Source organism: Condylura cristata, unplaced genomic scaffold (genome assembly GCF_000260355.1).
Source record: "Condylura cristata isolate star-nosed mole 26May11 unplaced genomic scaffold, ConCri1.0 scaffold00004, whole genome shotgun sequence".
NCBI lineage: Eukaryota > Metazoa > Chordata > Mammalia > Eulipotyphla > Talpidae > Condylura > Condylura cristata.
In genome coordinates, this window is record NW_004567105.1 from 23039373 (window position 1) to 23057506 (window position 18134).

General features: G+C 37.0%; 1 protein-coding gene across 2 annotated transcripts in view; it reads right to left on the minus strand.

The window, feature by feature from the left end:
- Positions 1-18134, minus strand: part of TMTC2 (transmembrane and tetratricopeptide repeat containing 2) — a 355937-nt gene that overhangs the window by 76478 nt on the left and 261325 nt on the right. For both annotated transcript variants that reach the window (XM_004675843.2, XM_012735302.1), the window contains exon 9: positions 3161-3242. In XM_004675843.2, the coding sequence (XP_004675900.1) occupies positions 3161-3242 (82 nt within the window). The remainder of the gene's footprint in view (positions 1-3160; positions 3243-18134) is intronic.

Sequence of the window (18134 nt, forward strand, 5' to 3'; positions counted from 1 at the left end):
TGATATTTGGTTTCAAGAAATACTCCACTTTCCACCTTATCCTCTTTTAAAAATAATAACACTCTGGGCCCTCCCTGGTGGTATAACAGGTTAAAGCACAGCACTAAGAAGCTAAAGCCACTTGAGCATGAGTTTGATCCCCGCCCCGGAGGTGACCCATACCGCATGGCAGACGTCTCCTGACCCGCCTGCTGCTCCCCTCAGCAGTGTACTTCGTTGATCTGCCTGTTCTGCTCCCTACTCTGTCTCTGGTGAAGCCTCTCACTGCCACAGCACTCTGTTCTGTGTGCATAAATAAATAAACCTTTAAAAAAATAATAACACTCTGCTCATTTCCTTTATAACACTACTTTTTTTCTGAAACCAGCATCTTGTAGATGTTATGCATATCAATGAAAAAAAAAATCCGTAAGAATTTTAAACAAAATCACAACTTATATGAACCTGACATTTAAAAACTCTGAACTGAAAGGCACACATAATCTATCTCACTCCCTATCTACCTGTGTGTCTATTTACCAATGCTATAAAAATAAATGGGACATATATTATAGAAGAAAAATCAGTGTCAATAACCAAGAAACCCAAATTTTAATTACCTACAATTAATTTTGACAAGTTAACTTTATTTCTCTAGGCATCAATCTTTTATAATAGAGGGGCTATAAAACATTCTAGCTCTTAAGTCCAGTCATTTCAAACATATTTTCTCCAAATTAAAATCACCAATATTCTTTTAAATGTACAAACTTCAGAACCTGAGCACCTTGAGAAAAGAATACTGAACACTTAATTACAGGCTTCCAGTCTGCCTATAGATTATTATACCTTAACTACTCCTTGGTGCTTCATACGGCCTTCTTTCCATTTCACATTTCATAATAAAAATAATTTTTTTCTGAGGCAAAACTAGTGAAATTCTTTCATAAGATAATATTGAATAATGCAGTCATTCTTCCTTTAAAAGTAAATGTATTCCTTGATCTGGCATACACACACACACACAGACACACACACGCACACAACACAACACAATGCAATACCACTCAGCTCTAAAACAAGAGAAAATCTTGCCATTTGTAACAACACAGAGGGAACTATAAGGGGCTGTGCTAAGTGAATTAAGTCAGAAGGAGAAACACAAAGCCGTATAATTTCACTTCTACGTGGAAATTAAGTGGAGGAGAGGGGAGGGGAGAGAAAGGACAGACAAAACTAAACTAAAAGCCCTAGAAATCTGACTGAAGAATTGAGGTTACATGGGGCTGGAGGGAGAAAGTAGGCAATAATAAGGAGACCCACTGGTATACAGTGGAGGTTTATGGATACCTTGGTGCAAGATGTGGTGTGGTAACATACATCTGAATTACCCTAAATTATATACAGTGTTGTAAACCAATGTTACCTTAATAAAACAGAAATTAAATGTTCTTTTAGTATGTATGCATGTCAAAGTTTTTTTTTTTTTAAATCAGAAATACTAGGAAGAATCAGTGTTTATTCCTACAATTACAAAACTGGTTTTACCACTGTTTTCCAAATAACATAATAAAAAATTTGTTGTAGTTTCCATTAAAACCAAATAAAAAAATTTACCAAGGGAAAAATGCCCCCAAGCACCATCACTGGAAAAAATGTGTCAGGATTAGGGTGTAATATAAAGATAATAATGATAAGTAAAAAAAGAGAAGTAGGTAAAGATGAATATCAGGACTAATTCTTAAAATTAATGGTGATATTTTTGAACTGCAATTCAATGGAAGCAATGATATTTAAATGGTTGTGAACGCTTTTAAACATACAATAAAATCATGGAAAACAAGCTTTGAAAATGCAGTAATTAGAATGAGTTTGAGGTAAAGGAAATGTAGGCAGCAAGTGAGGAAAAAGAGAAGTTGAATTTTGAAACATTCAGTAAGAAAAGGAGATCTTTTGGGCCTTAGGAGAAATAATAATGGAAGTACTTCAATGCACAGTAGGGGTACCGAAACCATATGCATGAGAAAATTCTAATCTAAAATACTTTATAAAAGAAAAACAGTAAAAATACAATGAATTCTATAGCAAACTCAAATTAGTTTATTGCTATCTTAACATGGCAATAAAACTGCATTGTGAAACAGAGTGAGGACCGGTTATGTGGTAAGTTGTGTGAATTGCATGCGGCAGTAAGCTGGGGAGATAAAGCATCATAACCAGAGATTTATAAACATATAAACACGCGTAAATAAACAAGTGGACTTGTGGTTAATTAAGGGAATCCTCCATTTCATTATTTCCATTTTTCCACACTTATAACCTGTCACTAATTTATTTTTACTAGCTGGAAATTGGAAGAGGATTAAGTATGACAAACACATTACCTTTATTTTCTCAAGATTTTATTTCCACCCTCCTTGAAGTTTACTCCTTGATAATAACTAACATATCCAAGACAAAAGTATTCAAAAAAAAAAGAAAAAGAAAAAACAGACATTTTTTTTTCTCCAAGCACTCAGCAAAGTAACTGCTTCTGGGACTCTTTGAAAGTCATTCCACTGCAAATCTGGTGGAAATAAGCACATCTTACTCAATACCAAACCAGTTATATACTTTGCCTTACTTAACACATGACTCACTAGTAATGACAGAGTGTTACTGAGTTGTTATTTAAGTTCATTCTGTACTGATTAAGGTCGAGTCTAAACTGAATGAGAGATACATCTTTTACACCCTTTACAGTTTATCCCTGACCCCAATCTTAAGCATTTAGAAGTTGGACATCCATATCTTCCAGAAAGCATGATTTTTGAGGTCAAAATGTGAACTTCTAAAACTTCCAAATGACACGTTCAATAAGCAGTACCATATCATGCAGAAAAAAAGCAAGCTACTATTTTTATTATATACTATACACACCAGGCAAGGATGGAGATGCTTTGCTGAAGAGACCTTTAAACTACAAACTGAATTTAAAAGAAACAACAGTGAAAAGGCCTTCATTGTTGAAGTTGTAAGAAAATGACTAACTGTTCTGAATAAAGAGGTAAGACTGCAGTATGGAGCCCCAGTGTCCTGCAACAAAGTCAGTGTCCTCAAAATGGTCTGTCAGCAAAAATCTAAATCTCTTATAAACATAATAGTAATGTGGGGGACATGGAAAAAACTGTCAACCACTCACCATAATGCATGTAACAGTTTCCTTTGGTGGGATCCAGCTCAATAGCCTTCAAGAAGAACTTTTCAGCCTCACTCTTACGACCCTTGAAAAACAGAGAAAATGGATGATTCAGCAGTGGGTCATAAGGGATTCTTCAATTCAGGGTCAAATGAAATAGACCAGAGTCAACTTGGTAATCATCATCAAAAAATGGTTTTGTTCTTATGTAAACAAGGATGATCAAAGGAGAATATGTTGGGGAAGAAGACTAGAGTCAGAATCCTGGAAAACACCAGGATTAGAAGACTAGGAGGCGAAAATGAGTTCATCAAAGAGATCAAAGAGGAAGAAGTCAATGAAGCAAGAGAAAAATGTGGAAAAATTGGTTTCATGGAAACCAAAAAGATAAGAGAGTTTTAAGGAATGGTTTTAGGAAACATCATTAGCATTTTCATTTTTAGTTTCTCCCATCAATTCCTTGAATTGAATTATAGTCATGTTTTCCCCTTGGAGATGATGTTGACCTAATTGTTCACTTTTATATGAAGACACTGAATCACAATTGTTGAGTTTTAGACAACAGTTATTTGCTATTTATCCATGCAACTATCATAATGACAATACCTCTAATCTAGGACTTAACTAGCTTTAGTTTTAATTAATGTTATCATCAACCTCAGAAGAAAATAAGCAAAATTAGGAGGAAAGGCTTATGCATATATTGCAATACACAGGGTTTTCACAAAATATCATAATGAAGACAGATCCTAAAACTATATATTCTTTTTTTTTAAAGATTTATTTATTTATGCATACAGAAATGGGGTACAGGTCAGAGGTGCAGGGGCAGTGAGAGGATTCACCAGAGACAGAATGGGGAGCAGAACAGGCTGACTGACGAAGTACACTGCTGAAGGGAGCAGCAGGAAAGTCAGGAGAGGTCTGCCTCGCCAGGTGGGTCACCACCGGGGTGTGGTATCGAACTTATGATGAAGTGGCTTTAGCTTCTTAGTGCTGTGCATTAACCTGCTGTGCCACCAGGGAGGGCCCTAAAACTATATATTCTTTATCAGGATATTGCTTTGGAACCAATAGTAGTGGGCAAGATAGGAAACTGACACAAGAAAATTTTCACTTTTAAAAAAATGAGTGAATATGCTTTTTCTTTTTATACCTTTTATTCGCCCATAATCCTAGCAGGGAGAATTTAGTTCTGCAACCTTTGTAAGTAATAATCAAATTATCAGTCAACACACTTTCTCATTTCTTTTTTCTTTCACTTTAATAATGCTATGCTAGTTAATAACTCCTGTTTAATTTCCAAGTCTCATTAAATAACCAGTAATTAAAAGTTTTAAATCCTCTGCAATATTTCTCAGCAGTTTAACTTCAAAGGGGAAAAAGAAAAGCAAGCACAGTGAAAAGGCTTCTCACACATCCTACTTTCATGTAAAGTTCAGCAAGTTACTAAGTTAGTATTTCCAAGTGATTCAATAATGGTAATATAAACTACCCAGTCTGACATATGAGAAATCTGAGTTCACGGCACAGATTATAAGTAGATAAAACAGCTTCTACACATGAGTTACAATGTGACCCTTGGAAAATGATTTCATCTTTTAATTGTATTTTCTCAATTACAAAAGAGAGGAGGTAGAGCATAGGGGACTCGAGGAAGGGGGCAGTGAAGCTATCTGTAGGATACTCTAATATTGGATATGTAACACCACCCACTTGTCAAAATCCATCAAACAAATAGATACATAGGATTCGTATATCATATAGTGTATCCTAATGTAAATTAGGGTCTTTAATAATATTGTGTAGAAATGGCTCATCCATTATAAATACAGCAAATGTACAACATTAAGGGAAGTTGATAATAATGGAGAAACTGTGTAGGCAGAAGACGTGAGGGCCTATATGAGAACTTGGTATATTTTGGATCACTTAACTTGAAAATCAAAATTCTCTGAAATAAAGTGTGCTGATTTTCAAGGGGATGATTTTTATTATACAGGATTATTGAGTTAACTGAAATCATACATATGAAGTACTTGGATAGGTTAGAAATATGAAAAGGATATCTATTATTTTATATATACACATATACGTACACATAGAATATGCACAGTTCTGAATGACAATAAGTTTTGTGTTTGTGTGTGACTGTGAGTATGTGTGTGTATCCTCAAAAATACATGGTCAGTCTTTAAACCATTAATGCAAAACTAAATGCAAAGACACTGGAAAAGATAATAAAAGAAAATGCAAAGTAAAGCTGCCATCCACAAAAAGTCTATACAAATGTTATATACAAAGATAGAGAGGATCTGTGAACTTGTTTTTACTTAAGTTTTTAAGGGTAGAATAGAAGGAACTGACTCATTTATCAATGTCATAGTAAGGAGGATGGTAAAATTCTGTACATAGTCCATTGACAAAACAATACTATATGGCATTAAAAACATACATCAGCACGCAAGGACCAGGTTATTGCTCAATGGGACAGGTTATTATAGGTAATGAATCCCATCATATGCCAATGCAAATGAGCTCATTGAAGGCCAGAACATTCTTTCTGGAAGGGGAGTACTGAACCATCATGCAAAGACATATCCTTTTGCTGCGATCACCTTTTATTTAGTTAAGAGTCAAAATAATGAGGAAAATAATATCCTTACAAGAGGATCCTAAGTCAACCAAATACACAAGTCAACTGAACACACAAATGACTGGGTCCTCATATGGGTGGGAGGAAGGTAACATGTTTAGCTTTCAATTATGTTTTTTAGATGCATAGCAGTAAAGAAAATGGAGGAGTCATTTCGCAGCAGGTTGATCCTGGCATCTTTCAGATTATGTCAGTGTTTTCTACAAACAAGCATTGTAGAGTAGCCACTTGTTACAAAGATTCCTCAGGTCAAGCACCATTACTCATTTGGTAGATTAGTTGGGAAGTGTTGGTGTGTGGTGGTTCAGACAACTCCCCAAAATAGACTTGGTTGGTTTTGACAAATAAAGGAATGTGAGTTGAGAGGCTCTGTTTTTAATGTCAGCACTGTAGTTTATATCCCCATTCCTTTGTTTCTTAGGTTAAAAATTATTCATTGTATACTTACTATTTACTTTGCAGAGTTCTATTTACTGGAAATACAACCATAAACAGAACAGAGTGGTAGTCCTCAAGTTCCAGTCGCAGGAGGTGCATAATAATGAACTTAATACCCATTATGAGAGAAATTAGTCACAGAGAACTGTGGGCAAACAATTTCTCCAATTAGCATTGAGGCAAGTGGCCTAGTGACAGACCGTGTTTGAGTCTTTTTGCCTATGCTTATTTAACCGTGTGACTTGAATATCTTCGTCTCTTTTCCTCACTTGGAAAAATGAATTTAATTAATATCAATTTTGAATGGTTGCTAAGAAAATCACAAGTCAAATGGAAAATAACTAGTTTCAGATCTGGCATATAATGCTCCAGCAGTCTTTGATTTTTCATCCTTTTATTTCCTCAAAAGAATTCTGCCTCCAACTTCAATGCTAATGTCTGGTTCCCAATTACGGAAATTCAAAAATCCTTTTCAGAACTTCATGTCATGGTACAAGCTAAATTTCACAATTTTCCTCTTAGAAAGCTTCTCATTTGTAACATTCCCCTACCCCCACCCCCATAAATTCCACATTCAGTTCACAACTAAAATGCTATCAAAGATGTCAGATTTCCCAACTTACTAAATTTCATTTTCGTAGATTAGTATTCTTTAAACAGGATTGTTTTTATATGGTACCCTTGCTCAAAAATATTTTAATAACTCCTGTTTCCACTCATTCTATTTAATAATCACTTGATTTTTCAAAATCTTCAACAATTCAGCTCAAATCTTCTTGGGTAAATTTCTGTACCTTATGAGGTCAATTTCCTTATATGTCTTAACCAGAGTGCCTTTGTCTCCCCCTAATTATTTCTTCTAGTCTGTCATGTTATTTACTCCTTTATATGCAATTTATATTTCTGGCCTCAGTTGATGTACCACTTTTCAATCAAGGCTTCTGTGATAATTCTAATAATTTTCCTGTTCGTTTAATTGATAAGATTACATTTTTTGATAAGATGATTCTTGAACTCTAATACATTAAGCCAAGTGTTTTCATGTATAAACTAAGGTAGGCAAGTAAAACTATAATTTTTGCACATTTCTAATTCTAGTTAAGAATTTACAGTTTGTATATGATAATTCTTGTACCCATCCACCAGTCAGTCAAAGCAGCAAAACCCAATATACAGAAGCAAAGAGCAACAGTGTGAAAGATAAGGAGATCAAGGCCAAAAAAAACAAAAAAACAGAGCTACAGAAATATCTAGAAAGTACTATTTCCAACATCAGAACTTTCTAGATTAGATATTCCCTGCAGCTAGTACTTTAGTTTGATAAAGAATTAACTACATGAACCGTAAGAAGTGCAAATGACTATGGGGTCCACGGGGAGGCTGAGAAAGATGAGAAGTGAGAACAACTGACTAGAACAGGCCAGAGACATAGTGTTGGCCAAGGGCGGCCAAGACACCTGGGGGTCAGGATTTTGGTTTTATCCATACACTTGCATCAGTACAGTATTTGTAACATTGTAATGAGTATTAAACATGCAAGCTTATATTTAAACACATGAAAAAAATCCATTTTCACTGAGGTCAAGACTCATAAATTCCTCTTGTAATTGGCAGCAATAACACATATCCAGTAAGGAAACATAGTCAGTAAAGTTTATATAGCTTATTCTTTAGCACATGAGAAGTGTCAACTAATTTGTTTTGTTTTCTAATTAGATTGGATGGTACTCTCAGTGATGCCCAATTAGTGGATATACAAGGCAAGCAACATCTCTTTTGATAGCTTATCAACACCTTGTCCAATCGGCATAAATATACAGATTTTTTTACATATATTCATACAAATACACACACACACACACACTTCACACACTTTTTCCCAAACATGTCTGAACTCACTTAAAACATCAGGCACTAATGTAAAATATAATAGAGAATTATACAATTAAAACTTCAGTTTAATGTTTAATTTTAAAAACTAAACCACACACCAAATTTTGCACTTAATTTTTAATAACAAAGTACTCATTATAACAGCCACACCACACAGTGTACTTAGAACTATTTTATTGACTGTGAAAACATCAGACTGTGCATTGCTGCATTACATTATGAATGTGTGTATTTGAGAGAGGTGGAGAGAGTTATTAGTGTATTGATCCTGGTCTAAAATTTAGATTACTCCTCTCAGACTACTTCCTTTCTATAGCCATCTCAGTGCTCTATCAATAAACACGCTGCCTGTATTTTCTTTATTTTCCTTTCATAACTTAACAGCTTATCGTTACTTCAGTTATTTAGTCTACATGTTAACATGGTTTCATTAAAGCACACAGCTATGAACAAAGTTATAATTTCTCCAATTCACATCTAGAGACTGTCACTTAACTAAGATGTATAAAACTATAAAAAGGTTATCAGAACTGGCTCAAGTCTTAATCAAATATTTGCTGCCTAACCAGGAACTACCTTCATCTTCACATTGGTAGGTAGGAACACCAATAAAGGAGTTACAAATAACAAGGACTTCCCTTTGGTCCACCCTACTGCATATTCGGGAGTGGCTCTAACTTTGGTAAAACATCTCCTTCTGTAGTTGTATACGCAGCAGTCACTTCCATGCATTTATGTAACTCTGGTAATCTGGGAATCTGGACAATAACAAATGTCAGTAATTTTTCACAACTAATGAAAATCACATCTTCATTTTACATTCAAGTATATACCTATGCGGACAGCAAATGAGAAAGGGAAGTCGCCAATAAAACAGGTCTAATGCCATACATGTAGCTTGGTAAGTGTGTCATTTGAACATGCATTAGAGTTTAAAGAACACAAAGATAAAGCAATTAATTGGAGAGCCTTGAAAAACTGATTTATGATTGCTTTACAAATAAAAGTTCATTATTTGACAATATATTTCATACCACAGTGTTTATATGTGAAGTATCTTCATAATATAGATGTGTTTCTTAATTGAAAGAAAACAATCATTAAAAACAATCATTAAAACAGTTCAGGCACTCCCTGGTGGTGCAGCAGGTTAAAGCTCTGCAATATGAAGCTCTCAGGAGCCCACTGCAGCACAAGTTTGATCCCCAGCCAAGCAGCTCACCCACACAGCATGGCAGACCTCTCCTGGCCTACCCGCTGCTCCCCTCAGCAGTGTATTTCAGTACACCTATGGTTCTGCTCCCCACTCTGTATCTGGTGAATCCTCTTACCCACCACACACCCCTGATCTGTACCCCAGTTCTGTAAGCCATAAATAAATATTTTTTAAAAATAGCGTACAGTTCAATTTACAAGCCAAAATGATTTACATCAAACCATTTCTTATATTCCTAAGTCATTTATTACTAACTAGAATTAACACATTATTAAGCAGTGCTAACCTTAATTAGAGGCCAAATGAATAGACAGGAGCAATTATAACTCTTATGATGACGTATTTTATCTCACAACTACCAAACTATTTCCTAGATCAAAGCATCAGACACCTAAAATTTGACTATGACATTCATTTTTTTTTTGGGGGGGGGGAATGATATTTTTTTTTCTGGAAATCTGTAAATATGACAAAATAAAACTACCAAAAAAAAGTCTAGTTTGCTGATAATAGCTTGTATTTTTTCTTCTCTATTATTTCTCCCCAAACTGAAAGGGTGGTCTCTGTAGCTCAGGGGCAAGTCCATAGTTTCAGGCCTTTTGTGAACTCTTTCTCTAAACATCCAAGAGCAGAAACTATGTGAAGATACCTGGAATTTCCTGTCCTGAGCACACTGAGAAATTATGTCAGAAGATACTGAAGGCAGCCCATCAGGGAGGGCCTCACACTGTTCAATGCAGCATTGAGAGTAGGTATCTACACCCCAACAGGGAGGGCTGTCTTTGGGAGAGGCCCAGAGCAAGGCTGGACTTTAGAATCATGACTCCCACATGAGCAAAGCGTCTCTGAAACCCTGAACCAGCTCTGCAGAGCTATCAAACTTCAAGGTGCAGCTATCACCTCAGCACCAGCTGATGGGGGCAACCTCCTTCCTAGCTTTGTGGACACCAGTAAGCTTCCCAGGTTTAGGTTAATATATAGATGTGTATGTATGTGTATGTGTGTGTGTGTGTGTGTGTATTATTTTTTTGCAGGGGGAGCAGAAGCTGCCTAAAATTGGTTGAAATCAAATGGGATGAAAGCGCAGCAGATTAAATTTCAGATTTCATTCAAAATAGAAGAGGAAGAAGTGAACCATCCATACACAACTCAGTCTCTGGCCTGAACCTCAGACATGTCACATGTACAGTGGGTATAAATAATCAGTTTGTAAATATGGGGGAAAATATTCAGTATCTCTTTAAAATCATGTTAAATTTGGTCAGTGTTCAACTTACCTAAAACGTAAATATACAGTAATGTGATTACTGATCTATTAATGACATTTTCCCCAAACTAGAGATTGCAATATTACTAAGAATTTATAAAAATAGGAACTCTTGGAACACAGAGTTAAAAGATAGAACCATCTGATGAGGTCTTCCTGGGAAAGAAATTGGCTTGTATATAAAGCCTTACAATGCTTGATGTACTTTGGTAAAATTTCAATGAACTACTATATAGCTACTTAATTTTGTTGAAAATTATTTAAGCCACCAGTGATCTTCATGATCCACAGCTAAATGAAAGAATAGAAGCAAATTGTAGTTTATGTTCTAAATAAGTTTTTTAAACAGAAAGAACATTTTTATAAAAGACTAGCAGAACCTATATCACTTGTTCATTTTACTGCTGGGATTTCAAAGGAGGGGGTTAGTCCCTTAGTATTTACAGACTGGTGAGAATTAAGTGTACAAGTAGAGATGTATTAACTTAAAATAAAGTACCACGAGAACACTGTAAGACTGGATCTACTGAAAAGGGGGAAAAAGGCTTCAGAGATGTGACATTTCACTTAGAGAAATGGATTAACTTCCTGCTACATTTCCCTGGTTTAGGTGAGCAACACAAAGTTCCTGTCTTTCTGCAGTTCACATTCCTGTGGTGGAGTGCAGTTTACACAGGAGTAATTAACACTATCAGCTTATCTTAAATATTTGCAGAGTAAAAGGAAAGAGCAAAACAAAACTGATAACAGGGTTAGTGACATTTGAGAAGTGACCTAAATGAAGGGTCTAAGCAATCATGTAATAATCTGGAATGTCTGGAGTTGAGGGACCTAACAAGAAAACCAATATAGTGGCAACAGAATAAATTCTGCAAAGAATGATAGGGAATGAATGTGAGAGACAGGTAGGGCCTGGACACTTTAAGGAGTTTGAAATGGATTTTTTTAATAGTGAAAAATCACATTTCCTTGATGTAGCTGGCAAGGGTTGTGTAACATCGGGGAAATGCACAAAACATAGAGTGATTTTTGTATCATTCTTATGCAGGTACCATGCTGATACTCTACACTTAAATACTGGTGCATAAGCCTCTGAAGTAAGCACTAGAATTGCATGTTAAGTAGAAAGGAATAAAGTGAAGGATTCTGAATTAAGGTAGCAAATTTTCTTACTTATATATTTAGTAAAAACACTCTAGATTTGCAGTGGAAAACTGACTGTAATAGATGCAAAAGGGCAAATAAGGAGCACACTTAGGAGGTTGTTAGTACTCCAAGATGAATACTAGGGAGACAACAGTAAAGTGGTGATAAGTGGTTAGATTAAAATCTCTTGAAGACATATGACCGATGGTTACAGCAGTATATAAAAACATGAGTCAGGCCGTCCCCAGTAGTGTAACTGGTTAGGACACAGCACTGCAAGCCGACACAGCTACCTCAGTATTCCCGGGCCCGGAGGTGACCCACATGGCACGGAAACCTCTCCTGTCTCACCCACTGCTCCCCTCAGCAGTGTACCTCATCCATCTGCCTGTTCTGCTCCCTACTCTGTCTCTGGTGAATCCTCTCAGCACCCCTGCACCACTGGCCTGTATGGATAAATAAATCTTAAATAAGAAACCAAGTTCTGTATGGATAAATAAATAAATCTTAAAAAAAAAAAAAACAAAAAAACACAGGAGTCACTGAAGACTGTAGTTTGTGGCTTATGGCCTATTGGTGAACAGTTACTTATTTTTGTGGAACAGATTAGGTTGGAACACATGCAGATTGGAAATCAAGCATGTAGTAGATTAATTAATTCTACTTGATTGAGATGCTACAGCAAGAGATTTTTTCAAGGACTAATTCAGAAAGATGAGACATAAAAGTGGTTTCATCCAAGCTTTGGAAAGAAAGAACATCACCTTGCAGAAGAAGAAAGAAAAAGAATGATATGTAAGGAGCAAAAAAGGGGGGGAGGGAAATACCTTACCTTTGAATCAGCTTTCAATTAGAGAAAGCTATACTTAAAAGGCATTATAAAGTGTAAATGTACAGGACCATTTAAAATAGCTATTTAAAATTTTAAATAATTTGCCTTTTAAAAATCCAGTAATTTAAGAAATGCTAACTTAACTGTTATTTCAATATAGCTCTGGCATTATGAGTAAAAAGTTAAAACTTAAGATATAAATACCAAATGGCTAATTTCAAAGTCACTGCATAACTGAATGTGTTCGGCTCCCTAAGAGTTCCTGCTGTACTTACTTTTTCATTTCCTTTCTACATCTGTTCATTTGTATATTTTCCCTTCAAACTTAAAGAGGTCATCCACACATATCATAATAACATGTCAATAGGAGATAATTAATTTGATAAGATACAGCTAAATCTAAACTCCATCTGGGCAAATTATTTAGGCTGTTCCACAGAGGCTGCTGTCCTAAGTTTAAAGGCAAGTTAAACCAACATCTCACCATATGTTTCTCTATCAATAATCTCAGTTGATAGAATAGTATTCAGATAATTTATTAACATGTTTGGAGGAAGATCTGATGAAAGTATATTTGTTTGAATCAAATTTACAACTGGATTACATGTAAAATGTTCTAACATTTTACTTTGAAACTATGCAAATCATTTTAAGTATTAAAATAATCGGCTACCTTTAGATCTTAGAATAAGGTGTGTGGTTTATCTGTGATTCAACAAACCAAACTGAAAAATGTCTGTTTTTTAATTAAAACCATGAACTTTTAGCAATTCATTGTATTTGTATATTGATTTTCTTATTATTTTTCCAGAAATTGATATTTTATTTATTTATGCGCATAAAGACTAGGCTATAGGCCAATTTGTTTATTCAAAGGTTATGTGTGAATAAGAGCTAAGCACATAATTTGCTAGCATTGCTGGGGAAAAGAAAATGTTAGCTTTATCCTAAAGAACAAAATAGTCCATTAATAAGTTCACTCTATTGAAGACTATTATGGGGAGAAAAAAAGGCAAAGAGATATTGTAGACAACAAATTCTTAACCGGATGAATTTTTTTTAAATGATTTTTAAATTTTATTTATACATACAAGAACAGGGTGCCGGCCAGCAGTGTGGGAGGTGAGAGGATTCACCATAGACAGAGTAGGAAACAGAATAGGCAGATCACTTTGAGTACACTGCTGAGGGCAGCAGCATGTGGATCAAGAGAGGTCTGCTGCACCATGTGGTTAGGTCCCCAAGCAAGATGCAGCAGACCTCTCCTGTCTCACCTGCTGCTCCCCTCAGCAGTGTACTTCGTCAATCTGCCTGTTCTGCTCCCCACTCTGTCTCTGGTGAAAAGTTGATAGTACTGAGACTTTAAGCCCTGCACCACCAGGGAGGCCCATTCGTTGATTTTCTTACTTCAGCATATGCTAACTGATTCCCTATCATGTGTCCAACACTAAGATGAACATGAGGAAGACTCATAGATAAGGCCCCTCCCCATGTTTCTACAGCGGTGGCTCTTGGAAGTGAAGAGAAACAAGGACTGTGAGTTGCACTGAGAGTACTTGGCTTTGCCTAGGGAAGGACGCAGGGATGTTTCCAGAGGGAATGCTCCCAGCTCAGAAGAGCTGAGCAATCTGGATGATTCGTGAGTTGAAGGGGAGACAGAAGTATTCTAAAGGGACCATGAAAATGTCAAATTTCTATGTTTGAGTACACAAACACTACTGGACCCCTGGGTGAGTAAACAGAGAGGAGGTGCAGAAGTGAGCAGGGAAGAGTGGGGCACACCTGACTCAGGTTGCAAAAAGGAATCCATCCTGTTTTGTAAGTGTCACTCACAGGGTAGTGAGCAGCTAGGTTGGAAAAGGGACTCAAGGAAGGTAGACAGTTGAGGCATCTACAGAGTGATGGGCAGAATAATGGAGATGAAGATTAGTGGGCTGACATGAAAGAAATTCAGGTGGCAGAGATGGAATTACAGGAGGGGGGTGATGAGGGAAATGGATGTAACGAAGCTGACCCGTAGGTTCCCGGAGTGTTAAATTGAAGGAAAACTGGTAAATAATGGGGAACGCTCAGCTCTAGGCGGTAAGATGATAAGCCCAGTTCTGAGAATGAGTGTGCAATACCTTTGAAAAATCTGAGGTAGCAAGGATGTGGTTTGTTAATCAGGCTGATTCAAGTGGCAGAAGGCAAAGTAAAACAGTGTTCTGAGAAAATAGCAGGAGTCAATTATGTCAAATGCTGACACATATCCACTGGGTGTAGTGACAGAGATATCCCTGATAACCTCAGTAAGTGTGTTTTTATGAGGCTGGAAGGAAGAGATGGGAATTTGAGAGGTGCAGATGAGGAAATGGATGCGACAATTGAGGATTTCTGTCCACATGTCAGGCTCTGAAGGGAAAGGGCCCTGGACAGTGTCAGCATAAGATTGTGAGACACAAAATGAATGTTTTAGAAAAGACCACAGAAAATCAAAATATAAGTTACAACTGGGCATAAAAATGAATGCCTAGGATTTTCTTTCTTAATTTAAAAATAAAAGTAAAAATATCCCCCAGCTTGATTTTCAGAAGTCTTAAATGATTATCCAGTTATGGCCAAGGCCAAATTAAGTCTGCTCAGAATTCTTTCATTCTTTCCTGTGGATGTTCTAACAACACTTGATTCTTACTTCTGTTGTGACAGTTAACATTGCTTTTTTCTTAAGATTTATTTATTTATGCATACAGAACTGGGGTATAGTCCAGAGGTGCAGGGGCAGTGAGAGAGACACCAGAGAAGAGTGGGGAGAAGAACAGGCAGAACTGATGAATTACACTGCTGAAGGGAGCAGAGGGAGAGATAGGAGAGGTCTGCTGCACCATGTGGGTCACCGTCCTGGCTGGGGATCAAACTCGTGCTGTGTCTAGCTTCACAGTGCTGTACTTTAACCTACTGTGCCACCAGGGAGGGCCTAATATTTATTTTCTAATTGTAAAACATATTAGAAGAATTGTTCAATCAATACTTTTCCAAGACCAAGGTACCCCATAGGTAGTCATAAATGCATGAAAATATTAAATCTCCTAGAAAGTAAAGCCATTTCTTTAACATATACTCTCCTTACCAAGCACTGTTGTCTCGATGATCTATCCCATTGTCTCTAGAATATGAATCTAACGAAACCTGAGGCGTGAGTGATTCTGAGAATAGTAGTCTTATGGACATTGCTGTCAACATCTCTATGCAAAAGGAAAAAAGTGAAGCACAATTTTTATCAATCATCTGTGGTCATAAGATGATGACCTAGAAAACAATTTCCAATAGGAAACTCTAGATGATAAAGTGATCAGTCGGATATGTCTAGGAAATCAGCACAATTAGGAAGTCGTAGAATCTTAGTTAAGAGCCAGGACTCCAACCACCCAGCTGGGCTTTCTGTACAAGGGGTGTCTCTTGCTTGGCATGACCAGCTCCCTGAGCATTCACTAGATCAGCCCATCCCACACTGCTCAGCAATACAGCATGGAAGTGGCTGTGCTGACTGGTCCCCACAGACACAGGCTGTGCTCGAAGAGCTCAGAGTTGCTCAGAAGTTTTGATCCCATGGGCCTGCTTAGGAAAACTATGCTATGAGAGTAGAAACACAGGCCCCTCAACAACAGCTGCTTTGCAGCTGGGTCACAGAAGAGAGCAAGCAATCCCTTGACACCATAAAAGGTAGCGGGTGATGGGAAGGCAACCTCAGTGCCTCCATTTGTCACTGGCAGGGTGCCACTTGTTCTCTCAATTCCAAAAGCACTCAGAGAGGATAAAGCCAGATGTAAATAATTCCCTAATTTTAGCCTTTTTTTTTTTTTTTTTGAGAAAGCCTTGCACTAGAGGATATAGAGAGTTATTTTATTTAGACACAGGATTCTTTGATGATTTAGCTAGGACACTGAAGAGATCACTGAATAACAGAAACCCAAGTTCTAGTCTGGTTCTGATGTCACCAAAGTCAACAAGCAAGGAAAGCCACTAATTTGAATCGGTTCCATTTTCTTCTGCTGCCAATCAAAGGACCTGGGTTAACTGAATTCTACTGATTACAATTCTCTGTTTAACGAATGAAATTCAACCCATTACTTAAAAACTCAGATTAATGAAAAGTTAATTTCCTAACTCAAGTCACCCTCTTTTTGTTTCATTGCTTTCCAGTCTACTATAGGAAGGAGGAATTGGGCTTTCTGTGGCCAAGTCAGTTGATACTAAAATTGGGGCTAGCTGCTGAAAACAAAAGCAACTATTTTATTATATATCTAGATACACACACACTAACAAATGGAACTAAGCATAGTTGAGATAAATGATACATTCACCTTCTGAAAGTACTTTCAAGACAACATTGCCCCCCTAGAAAATGTATATTCAGAAGGTTCTTACACCAACCAACATACAATGTGTGTATGTGTGTGTGTTTGTGTGTGTGCGTGTGTAAAGGGTACATATATACATATATATGTAAAGTGTACACTGTGCTTCTATAAATAACTCCATTTTACTGAAATGGTTCTTCCTATGCTCACTGTTAAATATGTTATCATAGCATCACCTCCTGGTTTAGACAAACATTCTATAGTTACCCTAGTTCTATTTCCCTTTCATAAGTATCCGATTGGATGAGTTAATTAATAGCTCTTATACCATGCACATGTCCCACCTGGTGAGGAGACTGGGCCCCATTACTAGCATCAGAGAGACCCACTAACACCTGAGCTTTGCTTTCACCCGAACACCTCAAATAAAAGGGCATTAACAAAGACATTCCCTCAGAGTACCATAGGCTATTTTCAAGCACAACTGCATTTCCATTTATCTTCCCTGCTTTCCCCAAACACATTTTTTAAGCAGTCTGCACCCTAGCACATTGCAGTTTTACTCTCTTTGTAGGTGAGTAAGAAGTGAAACAGCAAAGTTTACTACGTGCCAGGTCCTGCTCCAAGACTTTGTGCGTGTTGTCACATTAAATCCTCACAAAACATTTGAGATACCACTTTTATCCATTTTACAAAATTAGAAAGTGAAGCTATGGTGAGGTTAAGTACTTTACCTGAGGAACAAAAGCCTGATTTGGCAGAACCCAGGTTCAAACAGAGACAATCTGGTTTCCACAGCGTGTGCTATTATATGATAGTTTTGTTCCAGAAGTTTACTAGCAATAATCATCATGCTATTTAAAGATAAGCTTTCTAGAGTCCAGGGTAACCCAACCCTCCTGAGTCTACCCCTCCATCTGTCCTCATCGTGTATCTTCTATGTGCCTTGCACTGTGTGAGGCACACATGGGGGGGATCAAATGATAAAACATCCACTTGCGAAGACTGAGGAATGTTATGGGGACTTTGGGAAGAGGCCTGTTCTAACTGCAAAGTAATATCTGGCGCTTGCTAGACATATGCACAGAACATAAGGAGAAAACAGAGTCCTGAGCATCAGGGAGGTCATGAGGTGGCGGTGGTGCACTTCAGCTGGCTCACAGATGGAGGGCAAGTTGGCCAGCACTGAGAC